The sequence below is a fragment of the Lutjanus erythropterus genome, chromosome 19 (assembly GCF_056507025.1).
Source record: "Lutjanus erythropterus isolate fLutEry1 chromosome 19, fLutEry1.hap2, whole genome shotgun sequence".
In the NCBI taxonomy this organism is placed as follows: Eukaryota; Metazoa; Chordata; class Actinopteri; order Lutjaniformes; family Lutjanidae; genus Lutjanus; species Lutjanus erythropterus.
This window is the reverse complement of record NC_139335.1, coordinates 12,825,078-12,850,055: the sequence shown is the minus strand read 5'-3', so window position 1 is coordinate 12,850,055 and position 24,978 is coordinate 12,825,078. Positions and strand designations below refer to the sequence as shown.

The window sequence follows — 24,978 nt, the reverse complement described above, 5'->3', positions numbered from 1 at the left end:
AGCACCAAAAATATACAATTGAAAAATTCCACAGCAATGTGTCTGTCCAGAAATCATGACCCAGTTACTCAAGATAAACCATAGACTTTGCTGTGAGCAGTTTCATGTGGGAACTATTTCCCTTCTACTTAACAACATCTGCCAGCCATATCACCACGCTAGCTAACTCAGTGGTGCTAACGTTACAGCTCAGACGAGGAAGATGCCAATAATTATGTTTTATTTGTCACTTGTCAGTTTAAGCAATACATTCCTCAGTGCTGCGATGCTGACCAAGAAAACTGAGTCTTTCTGCTCGTATAGGAAGTGTCTACATGTACCAGGTTGCATTGAGTTCAAGCTTCCGACTTCCAAGTTATTACCACCTTAGCCTATAGCTATTACTTTGGTGGTTATAACGTAGTGTTTGGTGACAAAAATGCTCATCTAAAACATGCCCTGGTTATCCAGCGGCAACAAGAAATCCAAACTGAAAAAGCTTAGTGAGCACAGTTTTCACCCTAGGAGGCTGACATTTGGCATGGAGGTCAAGTGTGTGTGCATATGAATGTGTGTCTTTATTTTTATAGCAATGCTAAAAGAGGGCATGTCTGTTGCAAAAAGGAGCACAACTTCCAAGTGGATTAAGAGACTCACACAACATATTGTATAGGTTAGTCAAAGGACACCTGGTTAACTGTTGATGTCAAATGATAATTAGAGGGAGTGGCCTGTAAGTTCTACATGGATTCACGTACCATGGCCAAACCCATGAACCATTGAGACTCCTGTGGGATGCATCATTATGCTTACCATTAGTGACTTATGCCCCACCCCCTATACCTTAGTCACGCCCCCTTTCATAGCTCAAGAACCATTTCTCATAGACACGTGGGAGGAACCATTGGACTTGACAAAAAGTTCCTTTTTCCAGTGGTGTGTTTGAATCCCACTTCTTATACAGAACTTTAGCCACGGAGGTCAAGAGGTTGCATGTGTGTGTGAATGCATGTGAACTGAAGTTCATCTTGGATCCTTTTTTATTTATTGCTTTCCCTGTCATTGTTAATGATTGATTTAATAAACTAGGGGAGAACCACTACTCTATCTGCACATGCTGTAGAGGCTGGATGCATAAATGTGAATGTGTGAGGGCGTTTAAATCATGTTGTTTGTTGTTTCTGTGGAACATGGTTATTTTCACTAGATTTCATTTCATTTGTGCAAAGTATTTGTTGATCATTCAGACTGATCACAGATGTGTGGGACCATGTCTGCTTTTTTTCAGACAGAAATCATTTTTTAGCAAAGTCAATGACAGCAATGCGTATGCTACATGGTATTAATATCTGAAATTCCTCCCTCTTCATCTTTGTGACTATCCTGTTTTTATCACCCACACATACACACAAACACTCACACACACACACACACACACACACACACACACACACACACACACACACACACACACACACACACACAAACTGATGTTTGTTGTTTGTCACTGGCCCTCTGCTGGTTGTCAGCAGTACAGCAGACAAGTCATTTTGTCAGACTACAGCAAACCCTCTCAAGCGTCAAAGTAAAAATTCACATTTAACATTCTGTTTAAAGTTGTATCTTTGCATTCTACTGTGTACTATTTCACTATTTATTTTTTTGTTTTCCTTTTTTTTTTTGCATTTTTATTTTTTTTTTTTTACAAAAAATAGCATAGAACTGTATTATGCAAATTATATCCTGTTGTGGGCCACATAAAATGAGGTACTGGGCCAGATTCATGTTATTTAGGGAGTCGAATGATTGAAGAAGCAATTGCATTGCATTTCTTTCAATATTATTTTTATTATTATAAGTTATTTTTATTATTGTAAGTTATTTTCAGTTGCAATAAACTTCATACAAATTTGTATAGTAAAGTTATTTGTGTAGTAATGTATTATATGGAGCAGTGTTGTGGTAACCTGTACTTTACCCACCTTTTTTCACCTCATTGACTGATACAGTTGATCTGAAAATAGATGAGTGAACTCTTAGCCTTATTTTGAGAAGGTGGATAAACTGAGTTTACTTCTCACTATACTACTTACATGTACTGTCAACAGAAAATTCACCTTTGATCTTCCGTGTAAAGTTGAACAGAGAAAACTTGCCATACAATGACCTCCATGTGATTCCTTGTTCGTTGCTGTTACCTGTCAGCTCATAGGCCACCACAAACAGTCCATATCATGGGTATTCATGGAATATACATGCGTGTCTGATAGATTTTGATAACTGAAGGGATCATTTTGCATGTGACGGCTCAAATGATGAAAGAATGTTTAGAAGTTCGATAATTTCACTGAGAATCAGCTCATTAGTTTTCATCAGCAAGTCATATTCAGGTGGTTATTGTGCAAAACTGTCATGACACGTGTGCAATTTGCTTGAATGAAATATATATGCTGCAAATATATAGCATTTTGGAAGTGGTGGAGTATGGACAAGAAAAGAGGTCATAGATTTTGGAAAATGCTGTCACTGGGTGCATTTTGTGTGAAAGCACTGAAAAAAGATTCACAGTTTGGTCCACATAATGTTACACACATAATGTTTCGCTGACTGTGTGAAGGGTTTCAACAATGTGACCTCAGTTTTAACCAACGCATGTTAACAACTGAAAAAAAAATGTAATGGGGAACATATGCAGGAGGGTGCTGTTATTCTGTTGCACACTAGAGAGCAGCACCAGATAACTAATGGAAAGGACACTGATAATGGTTTGAAGCGTTTCAGAAAAAGAGTAGCTTTTAGTAGTAGATTTTACCAGAAGTGAGGGCTCATATTTCAGCTCTTTCTCATCAGCAGGATGCACCTGCAGGCATCCTGTCTTTATTTAGCTTTATGTAAATGAAGAGTTTGAGTATCGGCTCTCTGTGAAACTGTCATTACTGGAAACACACTGATGTTTTACTCATTCTCATTTTACTTTTTACAAGTGTATTGTTTTATGCACATCCTGCAATAAGTGTCTTGTTTTGAACTGAACAAAACTTGAGAATCAGATAAAGATGATTTTTGTAACTCGCACTAAAATGAGAAAAGATATAAGACAAATCAAAGCATGCAGATTGAAGCAAAGCTCCTCCTCCTGTCAGTCCCTCTCAGTTTCAGTGTTGTATTAAATTGCTCCTCCAGCACCTCCTCTCCTCATCCTCCAAAGCCTCTAATCTATCAGCAGTCAGCTCACTTTCCAAGTTACAAGCCCATTCTCAGCACACACTGACAACATGCTGGGGACCCTCTGCACTCTCATCACTGCTCTAACATGTAAGGAGGCTGACTTACTGCAGCTTTGACCTCATGTTGGATTCATCAGTCTGTGTGTTTCTCTTGACTCCATGTCATCTTGTTGTTTCCAGGTGTGAGTGGTGTGACGGTGGTGACACAGAAGCCTCCTGTTGTGGCGCTGAGGACAGGAGAGACAGTCACCATGGACTGTAACCTGGGGACTGCTGCTAATAATGCTCGCTGGTATAAACAGATTCCAGGAGGAGTTCCTCAGTTTGTGCTGAGGTTTTATCATAGCTGGAGCTCTGTAGAGTATGGTTCTGGATTCTCCTCTCCAAAGTTCACATCTACTCATCAATCAACAACAGATTATCGTTTGATCATCAACAATGTGGAGGAGGGAGACTCAGCAGTTTATTACTGTCAAACACATGATGGCTCTGAGTACGTATCACAGTGATTCCCACTGTGACAAAAACTTCATCAAATACTTCTGCTTTTAGGGGGTCTGACACTTGATAACAGAACCGATAGACAACACTCTGTGTAGATATTTTTTCTGAATGCTTTTGGATTCCTACATGAATCTTTACAAAATAAATCTTCAGTTGCACTTTTCACACAAAGTTAACGAAAACTAAAAATAAGCATTGCCTGGTGCAATATACACCACACTCAAGTGTATATAGTTTATTGGTTTTTAAAAGTTGTTCTGAATTCCCAAAATGTCAATGATGTTTTTGAGATACATGGTTAATGGTAATTATTACACTTCCAGATTAGATTAGTCTGATAATAATCAAACCATATTAATTTTGTTTCATGAGGGAGAAAGCAGAACTCCTTTACTGCCAAACAGTTCATTAATGTGCAGCTAAAACATACCTGCATACAGGTCATTTAGATACAAACATGTTTGATTAGTTTTTAATAGTACAAGTCAAAATTATTTGGATCAATATGATTAATATTTGTTTGCTGAGAGTAATATTTATTAGAAGAATAAAAACACAGAGATGAGAAGTTAACTTTTATACTATATCTAGAATGCTGTTTACCCACATAATATAGAGCTTTGTGAGAACTTTGTAAAACAAACTTGACAGGCAGTTGTACCAAATTTAAAAGCTACCTTTTCATTTTTATTGTCTCAGTGATCTATTGTTTCTGAGATGGTGTATTTGAAGCATTACAATAATTCATGATGACCTTCTTTGTGACCTTGCATGATGAGAGACAGATCTTTCTATCCTTTGAGGTTTTGCTACTCTTGATGTGGGTTTTTGAGTAAGTCAAGGGCTTCAAAAGTGTCAAAAGTGAACCAAGGACAACATTCCAGTCAGTAATAAAATCAAATCAAAAATTTACTGATTCAAACCTGGGTGCAAGCATCCTAAAGGCCCCAAACATGTAGTTATAAAATTAAAGTTTTTGCTTGAAATTCTTGTTGGGTTAGTTGAAGTATGTAATTTATGATGAGAGCAGTGATCCTACAAAATTTCTTGAAGATCCCCAAGTCATATCAAACATAAGCCTTAGTTTTTATCTGATTAAACACTGAGGAAAATAAATTTGTGAGTTTTCTGTCAGTAGATCCGTGTAGATTTGACAGACATGAACCTCAACACTGATGCAAAGGACATCAGAAAGCCTCCACAGACAACAGGAACAAACTGAAACAAACTGATTTTTGGATATGATGTAAAAACACACCATTCCTGCCACTGATTTAAAATGTTGTTGATTGTTGAAACTCCTCCTCCTCCACTTTTCCTCTCCTCAGTGTCTTTATAAGCTTCAGTCTCTCTTCTCCTCACACTCCAACCTGCTCACCTCTCAGCTGGACAGTAAGGGACGTTTACACCACACACTGACAACATGCTGGGGACCCTCTGCACTCTCATCACTGCTCTAACATGTAAGATATTCTTCTCAGTCCTTTTACAGCACAGATTTTCACACACAAACCTTTCACTCATGTATTTTTCTGTGTTTGTTGACAGATGTTGATGCAGCGAAGGTGGTGACCCAGACGCCTGCTGTCCACACAGTTTCTACAGGACAAAAGGTTGTTCTCAACTGCAACATTCAGATATATGATGGAAATTATGTCCGCTGGTATAAACAGGTTCCTGGTGAAACTCCCCAGTATGTTTTGAGCTTTCTCTATTCTGGCAGTTCACCTTACTTTGGATCAGGATTCTCTTCAGACAGATTCAACTCTAAAGCCTCATCAAACATAGATTATCAGTTCATCATAAAGAGGACAGAGGCAGGAGACTCTGCTGTCTATTACTGTCAGACATGGGATGGTTCTGCATCTGCAGCTGTATCACAGTGATTTACTCTGTGACAAAAACCTCCTCAATAACTACTTCTGCTTTTTGAGTGTCTGACACATCAACTAATGCTCTTTAACTGCTCGACATGAGACTTGAAAAATGACAATAAACCAGTTTTCTCAAAGCAGTTTGATATAAAATGTACTTTTAAAATGTTTTCTCTAAACAAGAAGAAATAACTAAATTCAATGTTTGTTGGTTTTTACTTTTCATTTTCACTTGACAGCACAGTGACACAAAACACCAATGAGTGATAAACATATAAATCAAGATTCATTCTTGATCTTTAGAGAAATGTATGTTGTAAATATCTGTATCGATCAGTAAGTAGAAATGACAAATTATTATTTTTAAGGACTCAGAAACCTGCCTGTAAAACATGATTAAATATAAGCATGTTAAACAGCTCTGTATGTGTGACTGGTGTCTTCACTTTTTATGCAGCACTACACCTCCCAAACACCAAATAAGTTGACATAAGTTTATGTCACTGGAGTTTTATAACACATTGTTTATAAGAGCTTGAACAGGGACTTTGACCTCTCTGGAGTTTAATTGACCTTGAACATCAGCAAAGTCACTGTGTTTCATAAAACACTGTATATTTCTTTCAAGTCTTTGGCAAACGGAAGGGACATGATGCTAGAGCCCATATGAAACATGAAATATTTCTTTATTTTGTGTGATAACAAAACTTCATGGTCAAGTCATGGTTGGCTGCTGGGAGTCCAGTGAGCAGTGGGATCTCTACCAGCACCGCTGTTCAGCAACCAGACCAGACTTTCCAAATCAGCAGCTATCTGGACATCCAGACGTCAGACTGGAACATGGATAAGGTTTACACATGTAAAGCGTCTCTGGACTCTGGACTTCAGAGAAAAACATCAACAAGTCAGACTGTCTCTGAAGAATAGTAGAGGAGCAGAATGACCATTTCAAATCTGCTTCTTTACTGTTTGTGCTCTTTGCTCATTACAAGGTTCACATGTTAGAAAAGATGTGTCTGCATGCTTGTAATAAATGTTGTGACAGTTAGGTGGAGGTGTTGTATCAGCTTTGCTACTGCTGCTTTTTTCAAGAATCATTCAATAAAAAGACATTGTGATCAAAAATTGTTTGTGTTTATTTGTACACATAAAAATACCATTTAGCATGTTTTGGTGGAAATAATTGCAGCATTCACTAGACTTTATTTTTTTCGTTCTTGTTGAAAATTATTGTAAATCTAGGACTCATAGATAACACACATATTTCTTACTTGAATATGTATATTTAATTCTGAAAACACATTGCTTTGAGATGTTAATTTGCAATAAAACCACAACAGAGAGATTAATGTAACTGACTGGTTTTAGTTTTTTAGTTAAGACGTTAAAAACACAGATGAAATGAGCAAATGAAACTGAGTTTTCATCCTCTGTCAGTGAAGCATCACCTCTCTACTCCTCCCTCTCTTCCTTCCCAGGATGCACCTGCAGGCCTCCTCTCCTTATTTATAGCTCCATGTAAATGAAGAGGTCAAGTGTCAGCTCTCTGTAAAATCACAGGGAACTCAATTAAATTACATTCATTAGTACAAGTGAGCAAAGAAACAAATGTATGAGAACCAAACTGCAGGAAATCTTTTTCACATCATGTAAAGTTTTGAGGTCAGGGGGGAGACATTGTCCACATTGACAGATGAGAACAAGAAATGTGACGCAGCATGCAGATTGAAGCAAAGCTCCTCCTCCTGTCAGTCCCTCTCAGTTTCAGTGTTGTATTAAATTGCTCCTCCAGCACCTCCTCTCCTCATCCTCCAAAGCCTCTAATCTGTCAGCAGTCAGCTCACTTTCCAAGTTACAAGGTCATTCTCAGCACACACTGACAACATGCTGGGGACCCTCTGCACTCTCATCACTGCTCTAACATGTAAGGAGGCTGACTTACTGCAGCTTTGACCTCATGTTGGATTCATCAGTCTGTGTGTTTCTCTTGACTCCATGTCATCTTGTTGTTTCCAGGTGTGAGTGGTGTGACGGTGGTGACACAGAAGCCTCCTGTTGTGGCGCTGAGGACAGGAGAGACAGTCACCATGGACTGTAACCTGGGGACTGTTATCAACACTGCTTACTGGTATAAACAGATTCCAGGAGGAGTTCCTCAGTTTGTGTTATATTTTTATCACAGCTACAGCTCTCCAACCTATGGTTCTGGATTCTCCTCTCCAAAGTTCAAATCTACTCATCAGTCAAGATCAGATTATCGTTTGATCATCAACAATGTGGAGGAGGGAGACTCAGCAGTTTATTACTGTCACACATGGGACAGCTCTGTTGATGAGTACGTATCACAGTGATTTCCACTGTGACAAAAACCTCCTCACTAAATATTTCTGCTTTTTGAGAGTCTGACACTTGATCACAGAGCCATGAAACATCACCCTGTGTAACTACAAACTAAATATGATCATTTATTAGAAATGCTAATTGGGATTCCTACATGAATTTTGAAAAGTAGATCTTCAGTTGCATTTTTCACTCAAAATGAATGAAAACCAAAAACAGGCAAAGCACTGTTAAATATACACCACATTCAAGCATAATAGAGTCTGTGGGTTGATAAAAGCTGTTTTGAATTCCCAAAATGTAAATAATATTTCTGAGATACATAGGTGGTGATGATTGTTAAACTTGATGAGATAAATCTGACAATAATCTAAATATATTAATTTAGTTTCATGAATTCGAGGTCAGCTGCTTCACTGCCAAACAGTTCATTAATGTGCAGCTAAAACATGAGCAAATACATAAGGAGAGAAAGATCTTTTTATACTTTGAGGTTTTGCTACTCCTGCTGTAAGTGTAAAGTTTTGTGAGTTTTTGAGTGTGTCAAGGCCTTAAAACCTGCTAAAAGTTATTAAGGGATCCTACCAAGCCGACGCCCGGCCCAAACCCAATAGTAAAATCAAATTGGAGAATTTTATCATTCAAATCTGGATTCAAGTTTTTGAGCATCTTACAGGCCCCAAACATGTGATCATAAAATCAAAGAATTCGCTTGAAATCCAGTGGGAATATGTAATTTATGATAAAAAACAGTGATCTCACAAAACTTCTTGAAAATCCTCAGGTCAAAGTGAAACATACACCCTCGATTTTACATGATAAAACAGTAATCAAAACATATTTATTAATATTATATTCAATTTCTGTCATATTCTGCCATTAAATCCTTGTAGATTTGACAGACATGAACCTCAACATTGATGCAAAGGACATCAGAAAGCCTCCACAGACAACAGGAACAAACTGAAACAAACTGATTTTTGGATATGATGTAAAAACACACCATTCCTGCCACTGATTTAAAATGTTGTTGAGTGTTGAAACTCCTCCTCCTCCACTTTTCCTCTCCTCAGTGTCTTTATAAGCTTCAGTCTCTCTTCTCCTCACACTCCAACCTGCTCACCTCTCAGCTGGACAGTAAGGGACGTTTACACCACACACTGACAACATGCTGGGGACCCTCTGCACTCTCATCACTGCTCTAACATGTAAGATATTCTTCTCAGTCCTTTTACAGCACAGATTTTCACACACAAACCTTTCACTCATGTATTTTTCTGTGTTTGTTGACAGATGTTGATGCAGCGAAGGTGGTGACCCAGACGCCTGCTGTCCACACAGTTTCTACAGGTCAAGAGGTTGTTCTCAACTGCAACATTCAAAGATATGATGGATATTCTGTCCGCTGGTATATACATGTTCCCGGTGAAGCTCCTCAGTATGTTCTCAAATTTTTCCATGGGGGCAGTTCACCAGAATTTGGATCAGGATTCTCTTCAGACAGATTCAACTCTAAAGCCTCATCAAACATAGATTATCAGTTCATCATAAAGAGGACAGAGGCAGGAGACTCTGCTGTCTATTACTGTCAGACATGGGACAACTCTGCTAATGAGCACATATCACAGTGATTTACTCTGTGACAAAAACCTCCTCAATAAATACTTCTGCTTTTTGGCTCTATCACAGACCAAGCAGTGATGCAAAGAGGAGAACAGGAATTTGTTGAAAAATGACGGTTTTTATTTACCCCAAAAAATGCCAAACAATATGAACCAAGAACTTAATAACAAGGCCTATAAAAGAGGTCAACAGAATACAACTATACTCAAAAAATGACAGCAACAAACTGACCTAGCGAAATGAAACATGAGGGAACATATAAACTGGCTTGGCCAAACCAACTAACACAAAAGGAGGAAACAAAATGGGTATCTACTAAAACTAATACACAGAAAAAACTAAGTAAACCCAAAACCCCCCTCTGAGATGGCTGGAGATGGTATGGCCCGATGAGCTGGCCACAGGATTTAACAGGTTGCACGGCTTGGCCACACCTTTTGCCTGTCCAGGAGGAAACCACCCCCACCAGCATGGTAACTCAAAAGACGACAAAGAAAAATGATTAATACAACAGAAAATTACTAAATTTAACCTTACAGTGTGAAAACGTGTGCACTCCATTGTCCAAACTGTGTAAAGGTAAAGGAAAATAAAGAAATTATAACTCAAATAAACTGTAGCGTGGACCTGAATTGTTTGGGGTGTGGTTGACTGCAAATTAAACTAACCTGTGCATTGAACAAAGAAGTGAGGTGAGTGTGTGCATGGTTTCACCCTCAACTGTCCATTTGTGTGGCCTTGGCCATCACAGACTCATACATCAAATAAAACTCTGTGTCACCCTACAAAAGATTTGAACAATATATACAAAACAATCTATTATTTAAAAAAACAATTTCATGGTAAAGTTCTTGATATGTGGTAAATATTTAACTTTGCAGGATTCCTGTATTTCACCTGCACTAACATTTTGCTGAATAAAAGTACAAAATTAAAATTGTGAATTAATTATTTAAAAGAAAATTGACTCATCCAAAATGAATGGGTTGTTTGTGTCTTGCTGCATCTGATATCACATACTGTGCACTACATACATAGAAAATGTGTACCATTGTTCAACATACTGTTGTGTAAATGAACAGCAGTAGGACTCTTTCTGGATGCACTGCTCAATGTGTATCATGTTCCCTCCTGAGAACCTCCTCACCAGATTGAGATGCAGAACCATGGGAACCCATCAATGAACAAATTTTAAATATATATATACAGTATATTACATCAAGGAAAGTGTAACTTTACTTATATTTCAATTGGAGTGCTATTGACGGTACAAAGAGCAACCTCTGCATAATGTGTGATGTTTGGTTCCTAGGCAACCACAACAAATTAACTACTACTAAATTAAATTATAATGATAATTGAAATTCCATTTTCTCAGACACACAAGGTGATTTTATCGATGTCTTCATCATCATATTTCTGAATTCTTTATTTCTAGATTTTAAAAAACTAACCTTTCATATATTTGATTTAGATAGTTTTTAAATGTTTTCTTTCAGTGTATTCATTATATTGTTAACCCTCAATGCATCCTTTAAAAAACTCCTCAGTTTACTCCTTCTGTCCATTTTTGGCCCTGATTGATATGAATATAAATATGATATGGATTTATTGTTGCAATTTTCTTTCAATGTAGTGTTTGTTTAACAGTGTTGATCATGAAATGGTCCCTTGTTAAACCGTCACTGGACCCCTTCAGTTTGTCACCAGTCAAAGGTGGAAGTGGAAGACACCATCATCTTCTCACAGTGCCACCCTGTAGACTGATGATCTCTGCTTTCTCCAGTTCAATCAACACCACATAGCCTGCTCTTCTGAGGTGCAAGTTGATGGCAGGTAGACACTTTGCGTGGTATCTTGGATCATGGACTACCAGACTGGTTGGTCACAGAACATGATCCCGCATTCATGTGTCAGAATAATCAGAAAATGAGTTCCTGGTTAGGAAAATTCACAAGAACAGTTTCTCCAGGGACAGGAAATCTAAAAGTCATTGAAAATGTTGGTACATGACTTGCAAAGTTTCTGTGTTGAAATTATATCCATAACAGATTGGCAGATGAAAGTTGTATCTATAAATGAAACCATTGTTGAGTGTTGAAACTCCTCCTCCTCCACTTCTCCTCTCCTCAGTGTCTTTATAAGCTTCAGTCTCTCTTCTCCTCACACTCCAACCTGCTCACCTCTCAGCTGGACAGTAAGGGACGTTTACACCACACACTGACAACATGCTGGGGACCCTCTGCACTCTCATCACTGCTCTAACATGTAAGGAGGCTGACTTACTGCAGCTTTGACCTCATGTTGGATTCATCAGTCTGTGTGTTTCTCTTGACTCCATGTCATCTTGTTGTTTCCAGGTGTGAGTGGTGTGACGGTGGTGACACAGAAGCCTCCTGTTGTGACACAGGGGACAGGAGAGACAGTCACCATGGACTGTAACCTGGGAACTGTTACTGGCAGTGGTGTTCGCTGGTATAAACAGATTCCAGGAGGAGTTCCTCAGTATGTGATATATTTTTATCACAGCTCAAGCTCTCCAACCTATGGTTCTGGATTCTCCTCTCCAAAGTTCACATCTACTCATCAATCAACATCAGATTATCGTTTGATCATCAACAATGTGGAGGAGGGAGACTCAGCAGTTTATTACTGTCACACATGGGACAGCTCTGTTAGTGAGTACGTATCACAGTGATTTCCACTGTGACAAAAACCTCCTCACTAAATACTTCTGCTTTTTGAGAGTCTGACACTTGATCACAGAGCCATGAAACATCACTCTGTGTAACGACAAACTATGTTTGATAATTTATTAGAAATGCTAATTGGGCTTCCTACATGAATTTTGAAAAATAGATCTTCAGTTGCATTTTTCACTCAAAATGAATGAAAACCAAAAACAGGTAATGCACTGTTAAATATACACCACATTCAAGTATAATAGAGTCTGTGGGTTTATAAAAGCTGTTTTGAATTCCCAAAATGTAAAAGTTTTTGAAATACATAGGTGGTGATGATTGTTAAACTTGATGAGATATATCTAACAATAATCTAAATATATTAATTTTGCTTCGTAAGATAGAATTCAAGGTCAGCTGCTTAACTGCCAAACAGTTCATTAATATGCAGCTAAAACATGAGCAAATACATTTTATCATTCAAATCTAGACTCAAGTTTTTGAGCATCTTAAAGGCCCCAAACATGTGATCATGAAATCAAAGGTTTTGCTTGAAATCCAGTTGAAATATGTAATTTATGATGAAAGCAGTGATCCCGCAAAATTCTTGAGAATCCCCCATATTATATTCAATTCATTCATATTCTGCCATTAAATCTGTGTAGATTTGACAGACATGAAGCTCAACATTGATGCAAAGGACATCAGAAAGCCTCCACAGACAACAGGAACAAACTGAAACAAACTGATTTTTGGATATGATGTAAAAACACACCATTCCTGCCACTGATTTAAAATGTTGTTGAGTGTTGAAACTCCTCCTCCTCCACTTCTCCTCTCCTCAGTGTCTTTATAAGCTTCAGTCTCTCTTCTCCTCACACTCCAACCTGCTCACCTCTCAGCTGGACAGTAAGGGACGTTTACACCACACACTGACAACATGCTGGGGACCCTCTGCACTCTCATCACTGCTCTAACATGTAAGATATTCTTCTCAGTCCTTTTACAGCACAGATTTTCACACACAAACCTTTCACTCATGTATTTTTCTGTGTTTGTTGACAGATGTTGATGCAGCGAAGGTGTTGACCCAGACGCCTGCTGTCCACACAGTTTCTACAGGACAAGAAGTTGTTCTCAACTGCAACATCGAAAGACCAGAAAATTATTATGTCCACTGGTATAAACAGGTTCCTGGTGAAGTTCCTCAGTATGTTCTCAGATTTTACCATGAGCACAGTTCACCCAGCTTTGGATCAGGATTCTCTTCAGACAGATTCAACTCTAAAGCCTCATCAAACATAGATTATCAGTTCATCATAAAGAGGACAGAGGCAGGAGACTCTGCTGTCTATTACTGTAACACATGGGACAACTCTGGTAAGGAGGAGGTATCACAGTGATTTAGTCTGTGACAAAAACCTCCTCAATAAATACTTCTGCTTTTTGACTCTGACATATTAACTAATGCTCTTTATAACTTATTTACATGCAATTCTAAATATGACAATAAACCAGTTTCCTCAAAGCAGTTTGATATTGAATGTACTTTTTAAATCTCTGTCAACACTCATCGAGAAGAAATAACTACATTCGGTGTTCATTAGTTTTTACTTTTCATTTTGTTCTTTTTATTTTCACTTGACCGCAAGGTAAAAACAAAACACCAATGAGTGATAAACAAAGATAAACACTGAGATTCATTCTTGATCTTGGAGAAAAATGTATGTGGTAAATATCTGTATCAATCAGTGAGTAGAAATGATGAATTATTTATTTTGAAGGACTCAGAAACCTGTCTGTAAAACGTGATTAAATATTAGTATGTTAAACAGCTCTGTATGTGTGATTGGTGTCTTCACTTTTTATGCAGCATTACACATTGTTGACACATTGTTTATAAGAGGTTGAACAGGGAGTTTGACCTGTCGGGAATTTAACTGACCTCGAACATCAGAAAATTCACTACGTTTCATAAAACACTGTATATTTCTTTCATGTCTTTGGCAAACAGAAGGGACATGAAGCTAGAGCCCATATGAAACATGAAATATTTCTTTAATTTGTGTGATGACAAAAATTTATGGTCGTTTTTTAATCTACGTCATCAAATGTTGAAGTCTAATTTGTAACAATACTTATATTAAACACTAGGTTTTCATTAAGTCGTTAGAAAGGAAGGAAAAACAATAATGAAACATATTGTGTTCAATGTGAATGAAACACAGGATTATTAAATTTGATTGTTTGAAGACGACTTTTGTCTGCAGCAAGTTAAACATAAAATGACTCTTATTCTCTCCCTGCAGTCAATAACAGTCAAGTTTAGCTGCATTGTCTGAATGAAGCTGTTTTGAAGGAGAACATTTTCATCATGAACATCAGACTGAATTCACTGATGATATCTGGACTTTTAACATCTCCACCATGAAAACAAAAGGGCTGCAAGTGAAGATTCACAATCAGTCCTCAAGTGCAGCAGAGTTTGTGAATATCAGCAGACTGATGAAGTGAATGAGATGTTGACAGTGAAAGTTGGTCTCAACAGGATGTTTCAGTTCCACTCCCCTCATTAGTGAGAGTCAGGAGGTTTTTGTACGGCCATGTGTACAAACTGAATCACTGTGGTATTCGGACAAGGCACCAAGCTGACTGTGACAGGTAAGTACTTTTTAATTCATCATAAAACAAGAGACATTTTCTCTTTCTGATACTTTTTAGGAGAAAATAATCAATTTATATGTTGCTAATTGTTAAAAAAAATATTTCACGTTATTTAATGAATATTATATTGACTCTCTTACATCTGCTTTGATACCAGACAGAGTTTGAAGAGAAAATCACCACAATATTTAAAATGTTTTCTAGAGATTTTTGATGTTTGAGGACAGGAAAAAGAGATTGAACTTCTTTATTTCGACAACTTAACACAAGATTTAACATGGCAAAACCCTAAATTAAATGATACAGTTTGGATTGTGATATCAACACCAAATTAAAGTGTTTTGAATATTTATTTACTGATGGTCAAAATATTATTTTTGCTCTTTGAAATCCTGACATTTTTTCTTTAATTGTCAGTTAAACATCAACAAAAGCAGAAATTTGTCAGAGTGACTGAAGTCATCATATTAGAGTTCAGATACCATCTTATAAGACACAGAAGGTGACTTGATGAATTTGTTGACAACACAAAATAAAACTGAAGTTAACAAAATATTTCTTGTGTTGAGTTCAGTTGTTGTTTGTGATTGATAGATTAAATTTTAAAGAGGAACACTGCTCATGTTTTACCTGAAGATTTCTAAGTTTTTGAAGATTTTAGAAGTTTTACTTCTTCAGTTTAGTTGTTAAACAAATAAAAATAAAATAACATGTAACTCTTATATTTTTTAACAGTGATTTGATTTCTAATTATTTGATGAATGTCCTTCATGTATTTTCAGACTCCAGTCTCTCTCCTCCTGTCCTGACAGTCTTCCCTCCGTCCAGTGCTGAGCTCCAGTCCAACAAAGCCACTCTGGTCTGTCTGTCCAGTCAGTCTGTGCCTTTTGCAGATGTGAGCTGGTTGGCTGCTGGGAGTCCAGTGAGCAGTGGGATCTCTACCAGCACCGCTGTTCAGCAACCAGACCAGACTTTCAAAATCAGCAGCTATCTGGACATCCAGACGTCAGACTGGAACATGGATAAGGTTTACACATGTAAAGTGTCTCTGGGCTCCCAGACTTCAGAGAAAAACATCAACAAGTCAGACTGTCTCTGAAGAATAGTAGAGGAGCAGAATGACCATTTCAAATCTGCTTCTTTACTGTTTGTGCTCTTTGCTCATTACAAGGTTCACATGTTAGAAAAGATGTGTCTGCATGCTTGTAATAAATGTTGTGACAGTTAGGTGGCGGTGTTGTATCAGCTTTGCTACTGCTGCTTTTTTCAAGAATCATTCAATAAAAAGACATTGTGATCAAAAATTGTTTGTGTTTATTTGTACACATAAGAAAATACCATTTAGCATGTTTTGGTGGAAATAATTGCAGCATTCACTAGACTTTATTTTTTTCGTTCTTGTTGAAAATTAATGTAAATCTAGGACTCATAGATAACACGCATATTTCTTACTTGAATATGTATATTTAATTCTGAAAACACATTGCTTTGAGATGTTAATTTGCAATAAAATCACAACAGAGAGATTAATGTAACTGACTGGTTTTAGTTTTTTAGTTAAGACGTTATGAAAACAGATGAAATGAGCAAATGAAACTGAGTTTTCATCCTCTGTCAGTGAAGCATCACCTCTCTACTCCTCCCTCTCTTCCTGCCCAGGATGCACCTGCAGGCCTCCTCTCCTTATTTATAGCTCCATGTAAATGAAGAGGTCAAGTCTCAGCTCTCTGTAAAATCACAGGGAACTGAATTAAATCACATTTATTAGAAAGTGAGCAAAGAAACAAATGTATGAGAATCAAACTAGTCTTTTTCACATCATGTAAAGTTTTGAGGTCAGGGGGGAGACATTGTCCACATTGACAGATGAGAGCAAGAAATGTGACGCAGCATGCAGATTGAAGCAAAGCTCCTCCTCCTGTCAGTCCCTCTCAGTTTCAGTGTTGTATTAAATTGCTCCTCCAGCACCTCCTCTCCTCATCCTCCAAAGCCTCTAATCTGTCAGCAGTCAGCTCACTTTCCAAGTTACAAGGCCATTCTCAGCACACACTGACAACATGCTGGGGACCCTCTGCACTCTCATCACTGCTCTAACATGTAAGGAGGCTGACTTACTGCAGCTTTGACCTCATGTTGGATTCATCAGTCTGTGTGTTTCTCTTGACTCCATGTCATCTTGTTGTTTCCAGGTGTGAGTGGTGTGACGGTGGTGACACAGAAGCCTCCTGTTTTGACAAAGAGGACAGGAGAGACAGTCACCATGGACTGTAACCTGGGGACTGTTACTAACAGTGCTGCTCGGTGGTATAAACAGATTCCAGGAGGAGTTACTCAGTATGTGCTGAGGTTTTATCATGGGTGGAGCTCTGTAGAGTATGGTTCTGGATTCTCCTCTCCAAAGTTCACATCTACTCATCAATCAACATCAGATTATCATTTGATCATCAACAATGTGGAGGAGGGAGACTCAGCAGTTTATTACTGTCAAACATGGGACGACCCTGTTAAAGAGATGTCATCACAGTGATTTACACTGTGACAAAAACCTTATCACTAAATACTTCTGCTTATTGAGACTTACATAATCATTTTATGTAAACTTTTACATAAAAATGATTTTTCAAGAACAGCTTGAGTAAACTGGCTTGGAGTCATTTATAAAGTCTCATGTAGAGCAGTTATAGAGAGCATTAGTTGATGATTCAGAGGGTCAAAAAGCAGAAGTAGTGATACGTGCTCATCAGCAGAGTTGTCCCATGTGTGACAGTAATAGACAGCAGAGTCTCCTGCCTCTGTCCTCTTTATGATGAACTGATAATCTATGTTTGATGAGGCTTTAGAGTTGAATCTGTCTGAAGAGAATCCTGATCCAAAGTTGGGTGAGCTGTCCTCATAGTAAAATTTGAGAACATACTGAGGAACTTCACCAGGAACCTGTTTATACCATCTGACAGAAGCAGTATCATATCTCTGAATGTTGCAGTTGAGGACAACTTCTTGTCCTGTAGAAACTGTGTGGACAGCAGGCGTCTGGGTCAACACTATCACTGCATCAACATCTGTCAACAAACACAGAAAAATACATGAGTGAAAGGTTTGTGTGTGAAAATCTGTGCTGTAAAAGGACTGAGAAGAATATCTTACATGTTAGAGCAGTGATGAGAGTGCAGAGGGTCCCCAGCATGTTGTCAGTGTGTGGTGTAAACGTCCCTTACTGTCCAGCTGAGAGGTGAGCAGGTTGGAGTGTGAGGAGAAGAGAGACTGAAGCTTATAAAGACACTGAGGAGAGGAGAAGTGGAGGAGGAGGAGTTTCAACACTCAACAACATTTTAAATCAGTGGCAGGAATGGTGTGTTTTTACATCATATCCAAAAATCAGTTTGTTTCAGTTTGTTCCTGTTGTCTGTGGAGGCTTTCTGATGTCCTTTGCATCAGTGTTGAGGTTCATGTCTGTCAAATCTACACGGATTTAATGGCAGAATATGACAGAAATTGAAAATTATTTTAATAAATATGTTTTGATTAGTGTTTTATCATATAAAATCAAGGGTGTATGTTTTGTCTTTGACCTGGGGAAGAAATTTTGAATCACTGCTGTCATCATAAATTACATATTTCAACTGGATTTCAAGCAAAATCATTGATTTTATGATCACATGTTTGGGGCCTTTAGGATGCTCAAAAACGTGAGTTCAGATTTGAATGATAAAATGTATTTGCTCATGTTTTAGCTGCACATTAATGAACTGTTTGGCAGTGAAGCAGCTGATGTAGAATTCATGAAACTAAATTAATATATTTAGATTATTGTCAGATTTATCTCATCAAGTTTGACAATCATCACCACCTATGTATCTCAGAAATATTATTTACATTTTGGGAATTCAAAACAGCTTTTATAAACCCACAGACTCTATTATGCTTGAATGTGGTGTATATTTAACAGTGATTTGCCTGTTTTTGGTTTTCATTCATTTTGTGTGAAAAATGCAACTGAAGATATACTTTTCAAAATTCATGTAGGAATCCCAATTAGCATTTCTGCTAATTTATCAAACATAGTTTGTCGTTACACAGAGTGATGTTTCATGGTTCAGTGATCAAGTGTCAGACTCTCAAAAAGCAGAAGTATTTAGTGAGGAGGTTTTTGTCACAGTGGAAATCACTGTGATACGAACTCATCAACAGAGCTGTCCCATGTTTTACAGTAATAAACTGCTGAGTCTCCCTCCTCCACATTGTTGATGATCAAACGATAATCTGATCTTGACTGATGAGTAGATTTGAACTTTGGAGAGGAGAATCCAGAACCATACCTTACAGAGCTCCAGCCGTGATAAAACATCAGCACATACTGAGTAACTCCTCCTGGAATCTGTTTATACCAGTGAGCAGCATCATTAGTAACAGTCCCCAGGTTACAGTCCATGGTGACTGTCTCTCCTGTCCTCTTTGTCACAACAGGAGGCTTCTGTGTCACCACCGTCACACCACTCACACCTGGAAACAACAAGATGACATGGAGTCAAGAGAAACACACAGACTGATGAATCCAACATGAGGTCAAAGCTGCAGTAAGTCAGCCTCCTTACATGTTAGAGCAGTGATGAGAGTGCAGAGGGTCCCCAGCATGTTGTCAGTGTGTGCTGAGAATGGCCTTGTAACTTGGAAAGTGAGCTGACTGCTGACAGATTAGAGGCTTTGGAGGATGAGGAGAGGAGGTGCTGGAGGAGCAATTTAATACAACACTGAAACTGAGAGGGACTGACAGGAGGAGGAGCTTTGCTTCAATCTGCATGCTGCGTCACATTTCTTGCTCTCATCTGTCAATGTGGACAATGTCTCCCCCCTGACCTCAAAACTTTACATGATGTGAAAAAGACTTCCTGCAGTTTGATTCTCATACATTTGTTTCTTTGCTCACTTGTACTAATAAATGTAATTTAATTGAGTTCCCTGTGATTTTACAGAGAGCTGACACTTGACCTCTTCATTTACATGGAGCTATAAATAAGGAGAGGAGGCCTGCAGGTGCATCCTGGGCAGGAAGAGAGGGAGGAGTAGAGAGGTGATGCTTCACTGACAGAGGATGAAAACTCAGTTTCATTTGCTCATTTCATCTGTTTTCATAACGTCTTAACTAAAAAACTAAAACCAGTCAGTTACATTAATCTCTCTGTTGTGATTTTATTGCAAATTAACATCTCAAAGCAATGTGTTTTCAGAATTAAATATACATATTCAAGTAAGAAATATGCGTGTTATCTATGAGTCCTAGATTTACATTAATTTTCAACAAGAACGAAAAAAATAAAGTCTAGTGAATGCTGCAATTATTTCCACCAAAACATGCTAAATGGTATTTTCTTATGTGTACAAATAAACACAAACAATTTTTGATCACAATGTCTTTTTATTGAATGATTCTTGAAAAAAGCAGCAGTAGCAAAGCTGATACAACACCGCCACCTAACTGTCACAACATTTATTACAAGCATGCAGACACATCTTTTCTAACATGTGAACCTTGTAATGAGCAAAGAGCACAAACAGTAAAGAAGCAGATTTGAAATGGTCATTCTGCTCCTCTACTATTCTTCAGAGACAGTCTGACTTGTTGATGTTTTTCTCTGAAGTCTGGGAGCCCAGAGACACTTTACATGTGTAAACCTTATCCATGTTCCAGTCTGACGTCTGGATGTCCAGATAGCTGCTGATTTTGAAAGTCTGGTCTGGTTGCTGAACAGCGGTGCTGGTAGAGATCCCACTGCTCACTGGACTCCCAGCAGCCAACCAGCTCACATCTGCAAAAGGCACAGACTGACTGGACAGACAGACCAGAGTGGCTTTGTTGGACTGGAGCTCAGCACTGGACGGAGGGAAGACTGTCAGGACAGGAGGAGAGAGACTGGAGTCTGAAAATACATGAAGGACATTCATCAGATAACTAGAAATCAAATCACTGACATAAAGTATGAGAGTAAGAGGTTATTTCATTAATTTTATTGCTGAAGAACCAAAAATTTTAAATCAACAAAATATTTAGTTCACCTCCTAAAATTTGACCAGTGTTCTGGTCATATTTTAATCACTTCAGTATAGGTCTGGATGACGTGAACAGAATCAAAAATCACAATATATTTGACTAAATGCCTCAAACTCAAAAAATGCAACAATATTGTAGGGATGACAACTGTGCTTTAAAAAAAACAAAAACAAAATAAGATTCTTGATAAATGATCAGGAATGACATGGATTTTATGGATTTAATTTAATAAGCACTTTACTGTAATACAGTCTCAACACATATATATACATATTATGATATAACATAACCCATAATATGAGACAATAAATAATCTTATGCAATATTGATACCATACCATACAAAACTATACCATTTTTATGTTGGGAAAAATTCATTAAATCACATTCTTTGTCTCACACAATGATATTTAAATTCTTGTATTATTATTTTGAAATTTGATTTTGTGTTGTCTATCAAAATGCCAAAATAAACAAACAGACAAAATGAAGTTCCTGTAAGTTTAAAATGATCCCTCAGGTTTAGAAGATTAGTAAATGAACGTTACAAATGAAGTGATTTAGTGTACGATGTTGAATTTTAAAAATAAGGACAATCTTGTAAACATTTCCCAACTTTTAAAAATCTCCTCAACCATCGAAACACTTTAATATTTATTAAATGAGTTATTAAATAATTATTTAAAATATTGTGATCATTTGTGAATCTTTTCTTTGCCTTCAAAGGCACAGTCTGGTATCAAACCTGATTTCAAAAATCTGTTATTTACTGAACAATATGTTAAATATTTTTAACAATCAACAAAATGTACATTGATTATTTTCTCCTAAAAAGTATCAGAAAGAGAAAATCTATCTTGTTTTATGATGAATTAAAAAGTACTTACCTGTCACAGTCAGCTTGGTGCCTTGTCCGAATACCACAGTGATTCAGTTTGTACACATGGCCGTACAAAAACCTCCTGACTCTCACTAATGAGGGGAGTGGAACTGAAACATCCTGTTGAGACCAACTTTCACTGTCAACATCTCATTCACTTCATCAGTCTGCTGATATTCACAAACTCTGCTGCACTTGAGGACTGATTGTGAATCTTCACTTGCAGCCTTTTGTTTTCATGGTGGAGATGTTAAAAGTCCAGATATCATCAGTGAATTCAGTCTGATGTTCATGATGAAAATGTTCTCCTTCAAAACAGCTTCATTCAGACAATGCAGCTAAACTTGACTGTTATTGACTGCAGGGAGAGAATAAGAGTCATTTTATGTTTAACGTGCTGCAGACAAAAATCATCTTCATCAATCAAATTTAATAATCCTGTGTTTCATTCACATTGAACACAACATGTTTTATTATTGTTTTTCTTTCTTTCTAATGACTTATGAAAACCCAGTGTTTATTATAAGTATTGCTACAAATTAGACTTAAACATTTGATGACGTAGATTAAAAAACGACCATAAATTTTTGTTATCACACAAATTAAAGAAATATTTCATGTTTCATATAGGCGCTAGCTTCACGTCCCTTCTGTTTACCAAAGACATGAAAGAAATAGTGTTCTATTAAACATATTGAATTTTCTGATGTTTGAGGACAGTTAAACTCCAGAGAGGTCAAACTACCTGTTCAAGCTCTTATAAAACTCCACTAACATAAACTTAGTGTTTGGGAGGTGTAATGCTGCATAAAAGTGCTGACAACACCAATCACACATACAGAGCTGGTTAACATACTTGTATTTAATTATGTTTTACTGATGGGTTTCTCAGTCCTTAAAAATAAATAATTCATAATTTCTACTTACTGATCAATACAGATATTTACGACAAACATTTCTCTCCAAAATCAAGAATGAATTTTGATTTATATTTGTTTCTGACTCATTGGTGTTTTGTTTCACTGTGCTGTCAAGTGAAAATTAATCAAACAAAATGAAAAGCAAAAACAAACAAACATTGAATTTAGTTATTTCTTCATGTTGAGAAAAAGGTTTTCAAAAGTGCATTTTATATCAAACTGCATTGAGGAAATTGATTTATTGTCATTTTTAAAGTCTCATGTAGAGCAGTTAAAGAGCATTAGTTGATGTGTCAGAGAGTCAAAAAGCAGAAGTATTTATTGAGGAGGTTTTTGTCACAGAGTAAATCACTGTGATACAGCTGCAGATGCAGAACTATCCCATGTCTGACAGTAATAGACAGCAGAGTCTCCTGCCTCTGTCCTCTTTATGATGAACTGATAATCTATGTTTGATGAGGCTTTAGAGTTGAATCTGTCTGAAGAGAATCCTGATCCAAAGCTGGGTGAACTGTCACTATGGAAAAATCTGAGAACATACTGAGGAACTTCACCAGGAACCTGTTTTTGCCAAGTCACATAATATCCATCATTTCTCTGAATGTTGCAGTTGAGAACAACTTCTTGTCCTGTAGAAACTGTGTGGACAGCAGGCGTCTGGGTCACCACCTTCGCTGCATCAACATCTGTCAACAAACACAGAAAAATACATGAGTGAAAGGTTTGTGTGTGAAAATCTGTGCTGTAAAAGGACTGAGAAGAATATCTTACATGTTAGAGCAGTGATGAGAGTGCAGAGGGTCCCCAGCATGTTGTCAGTGTGTGGTGTAAACGTCCCTTACTGTCCAGCTGAGAGGTGAGCAGGTTGGAGTGTGAGGAGAAGAGACTGAAGCTTATAAAGACACTGAGGAGATGAGAAGTGGAGGAGGAGGAGTTTCAACACTCAACAACATTTTAAATCAGTGGCAGGAATGGTGTGTTTTTACATCAAATCCAAAAATCAGTTTGTTTCAGTTTGTTCCTGTTGTCTGTGGAGGCTTTCTGATGTCCTTTGCATCAGTGTTGAGGTTCATGTCTGTCAAATCTACAAGGATTTAATGGCAGAATATGAATAAATTGAATATAATATGGGGGGAGTTTTAAGAAATGTTGTGGGATCACTGCTTTCATCATAAATTACATATTTCAACCGGATTTCAAGCAAAACCTTTGATTTTATGATCACATGTTTGGGGCCTTTAAGATGCTCAAAAACTTGAGTCTAGATTTGAATGATAAAATGTATTTGCTCATGTTTTAGCTGCACATTAATGAACTGTTTGTCAGTGAAGTAGCTGACCTTGAATTCTGCCTCATTAAGCAAAATTAATATATTTAGATTATTGTCAGATTTATCTCATCTGGAAGTTCAACAATCATCACCACATATGTATCTCAGAAATATTATTTACATTTTGGGATTCAAAACAGCTTTTATAAACCCGCAGACTTGAATGTGGTGTATATTTAACAGTGGCTTACCTATTTTTGTTTTTTTGCAAAATGCAACTGAAAATCTACTTTTCAAAATTTATATAGGAATCCCAATTAGCATTTCTAATAAAATATCAAACATAGTTTGTTGTTTCACAGAGTGATGTTTCATGGCTCTGTGATCAAGTGTCAGACTCTCAAAAAGCAGAAGTATTTAGTGAGGAGGATTTTGTCACAGTGTAAATCACTGTAATACATGCTCCTTAGCAGAGTCATCCCATGTGTGACAGTAATAAACTGCTGAGTCTCCCTCCTCCACATTGTTGATGATCAAACGATAATCTGTTGTTGACTGATGAGTAGATGTGAATTTGGGAGAGGAGAATCCAGAACCATACTTTACAGAGCTCCAGTCATGATAAAACCTCAACACATACTGAGGAACTCCTCCTGGAATCTGTTTATACCAGCGAGCAGGACTGTTAGTAACAGTCCCCAGGTTACAGTCCATGGTGACTGTCTCTCCTGTCCTCAGCGCCACAACAGGAGGCTTCTGTGTCACCACCGTCACACCACTCACACCTGGAAACAACAAGATGACATGGAGTCAAGAGAAACACACAGACTGATGAATCCAACATGAGGTCAAAGCTGCAGTAAGTCAGCCTCCTTACATGTTAGAGCAGTGATGAGAGTGCAGAGGGTCCCCAGCATGTTGTCAGTGTGTGGTTTAAACGTCCCTTACTGTCCAGCTGAGAGGTGAGCAGG

General features: G+C 37.6%; 2 protein-coding genes and 1 pseudogene across 5 annotated transcripts; 2 read left to right on the top strand and 1 right to left on the bottom strand.

Annotated features, from left to right (window-relative positions):
• The first annotated feature begins 3,185 nt into the window (after nt 1-3,185).
• LOC146309427 (immunoglobulin lambda-1 light chain-like) lies at nt 3,186-6,703 on the top strand (annotated as a pseudogene). Its single transcript, XR_014772430.1, has 5 exons — nt 3,186-3,294; nt 3,387-3,703; nt 5,039-5,102; nt 5,259-5,403; nt 6,286-6,703. The product of XR_014772430.1 is annotated as an immunoglobulin lambda-1 light chain-like (transcript).
• Nucleotides 6,704-7,390: 687 nt separating this feature from the next.
• On the top strand, nt 7,391-16,148 carry LOC146309426 (immunoglobulin lambda-1 light chain-like). Of its 2 annotated transcripts, none has more exons than XM_084743918.1 (4): nt 7,391-7,508; nt 7,601-7,927; nt 14,860-14,889; nt 15,675-16,148. In XM_084743918.1, exons 1-4 carry the CDS (start codon nt 7,469-7,471, stop codon nt 15,989-15,991), a joined length of 714 nt encoding a protein of 237 aa, XP_084600044.1. In that variant the 5' UTR covers nt 7,391-7,468; the 3' UTR covers nt 15,992-16,148. The 2 variants fall into 2 exon arrangements, with proteins under 2 accessions (XP_084600044.1, XP_084600043.1); XM_084743917.1 differs by lacking the exons at nt 7,391-7,508; nt 7,601-7,927 and adding exons at nt 11,698-11,815; nt 11,908-12,237.
• Nucleotides 16,149-20,337: 4,189 nt separating this feature from the next.
• Nucleotides 20,338-24,978, bottom strand: LOC146309425 (immunoglobulin lambda-1 light chain-like). Of its 2 annotated transcripts, none has more exons than XM_084744037.1 (4): nt 24,885-24,978; nt 24,467-24,792; nt 21,825-21,858; nt 20,338-20,807 (listed from the first exon to the last, which is right to left on the bottom strand). In XM_084744037.1, the coding sequence occupies exons 1-4, from the start codon at nt 24,922-24,924 to the stop codon at nt 20,491-20,493; spliced, it is 717 nt and encodes a 238-aa protein (XP_084600163.1). In that variant the 5' UTR covers nt 24,925-24,978; the 3' UTR covers nt 20,338-20,490. The 2 variants fall into 2 exon arrangements, with proteins under 2 accessions (XP_084600163.1, XP_084600162.1); XM_084744036.1 differs by lacking the exons at nt 24,467-24,792; nt 24,885-24,978 and adding exons at nt 23,098-23,423; nt 23,509-23,614.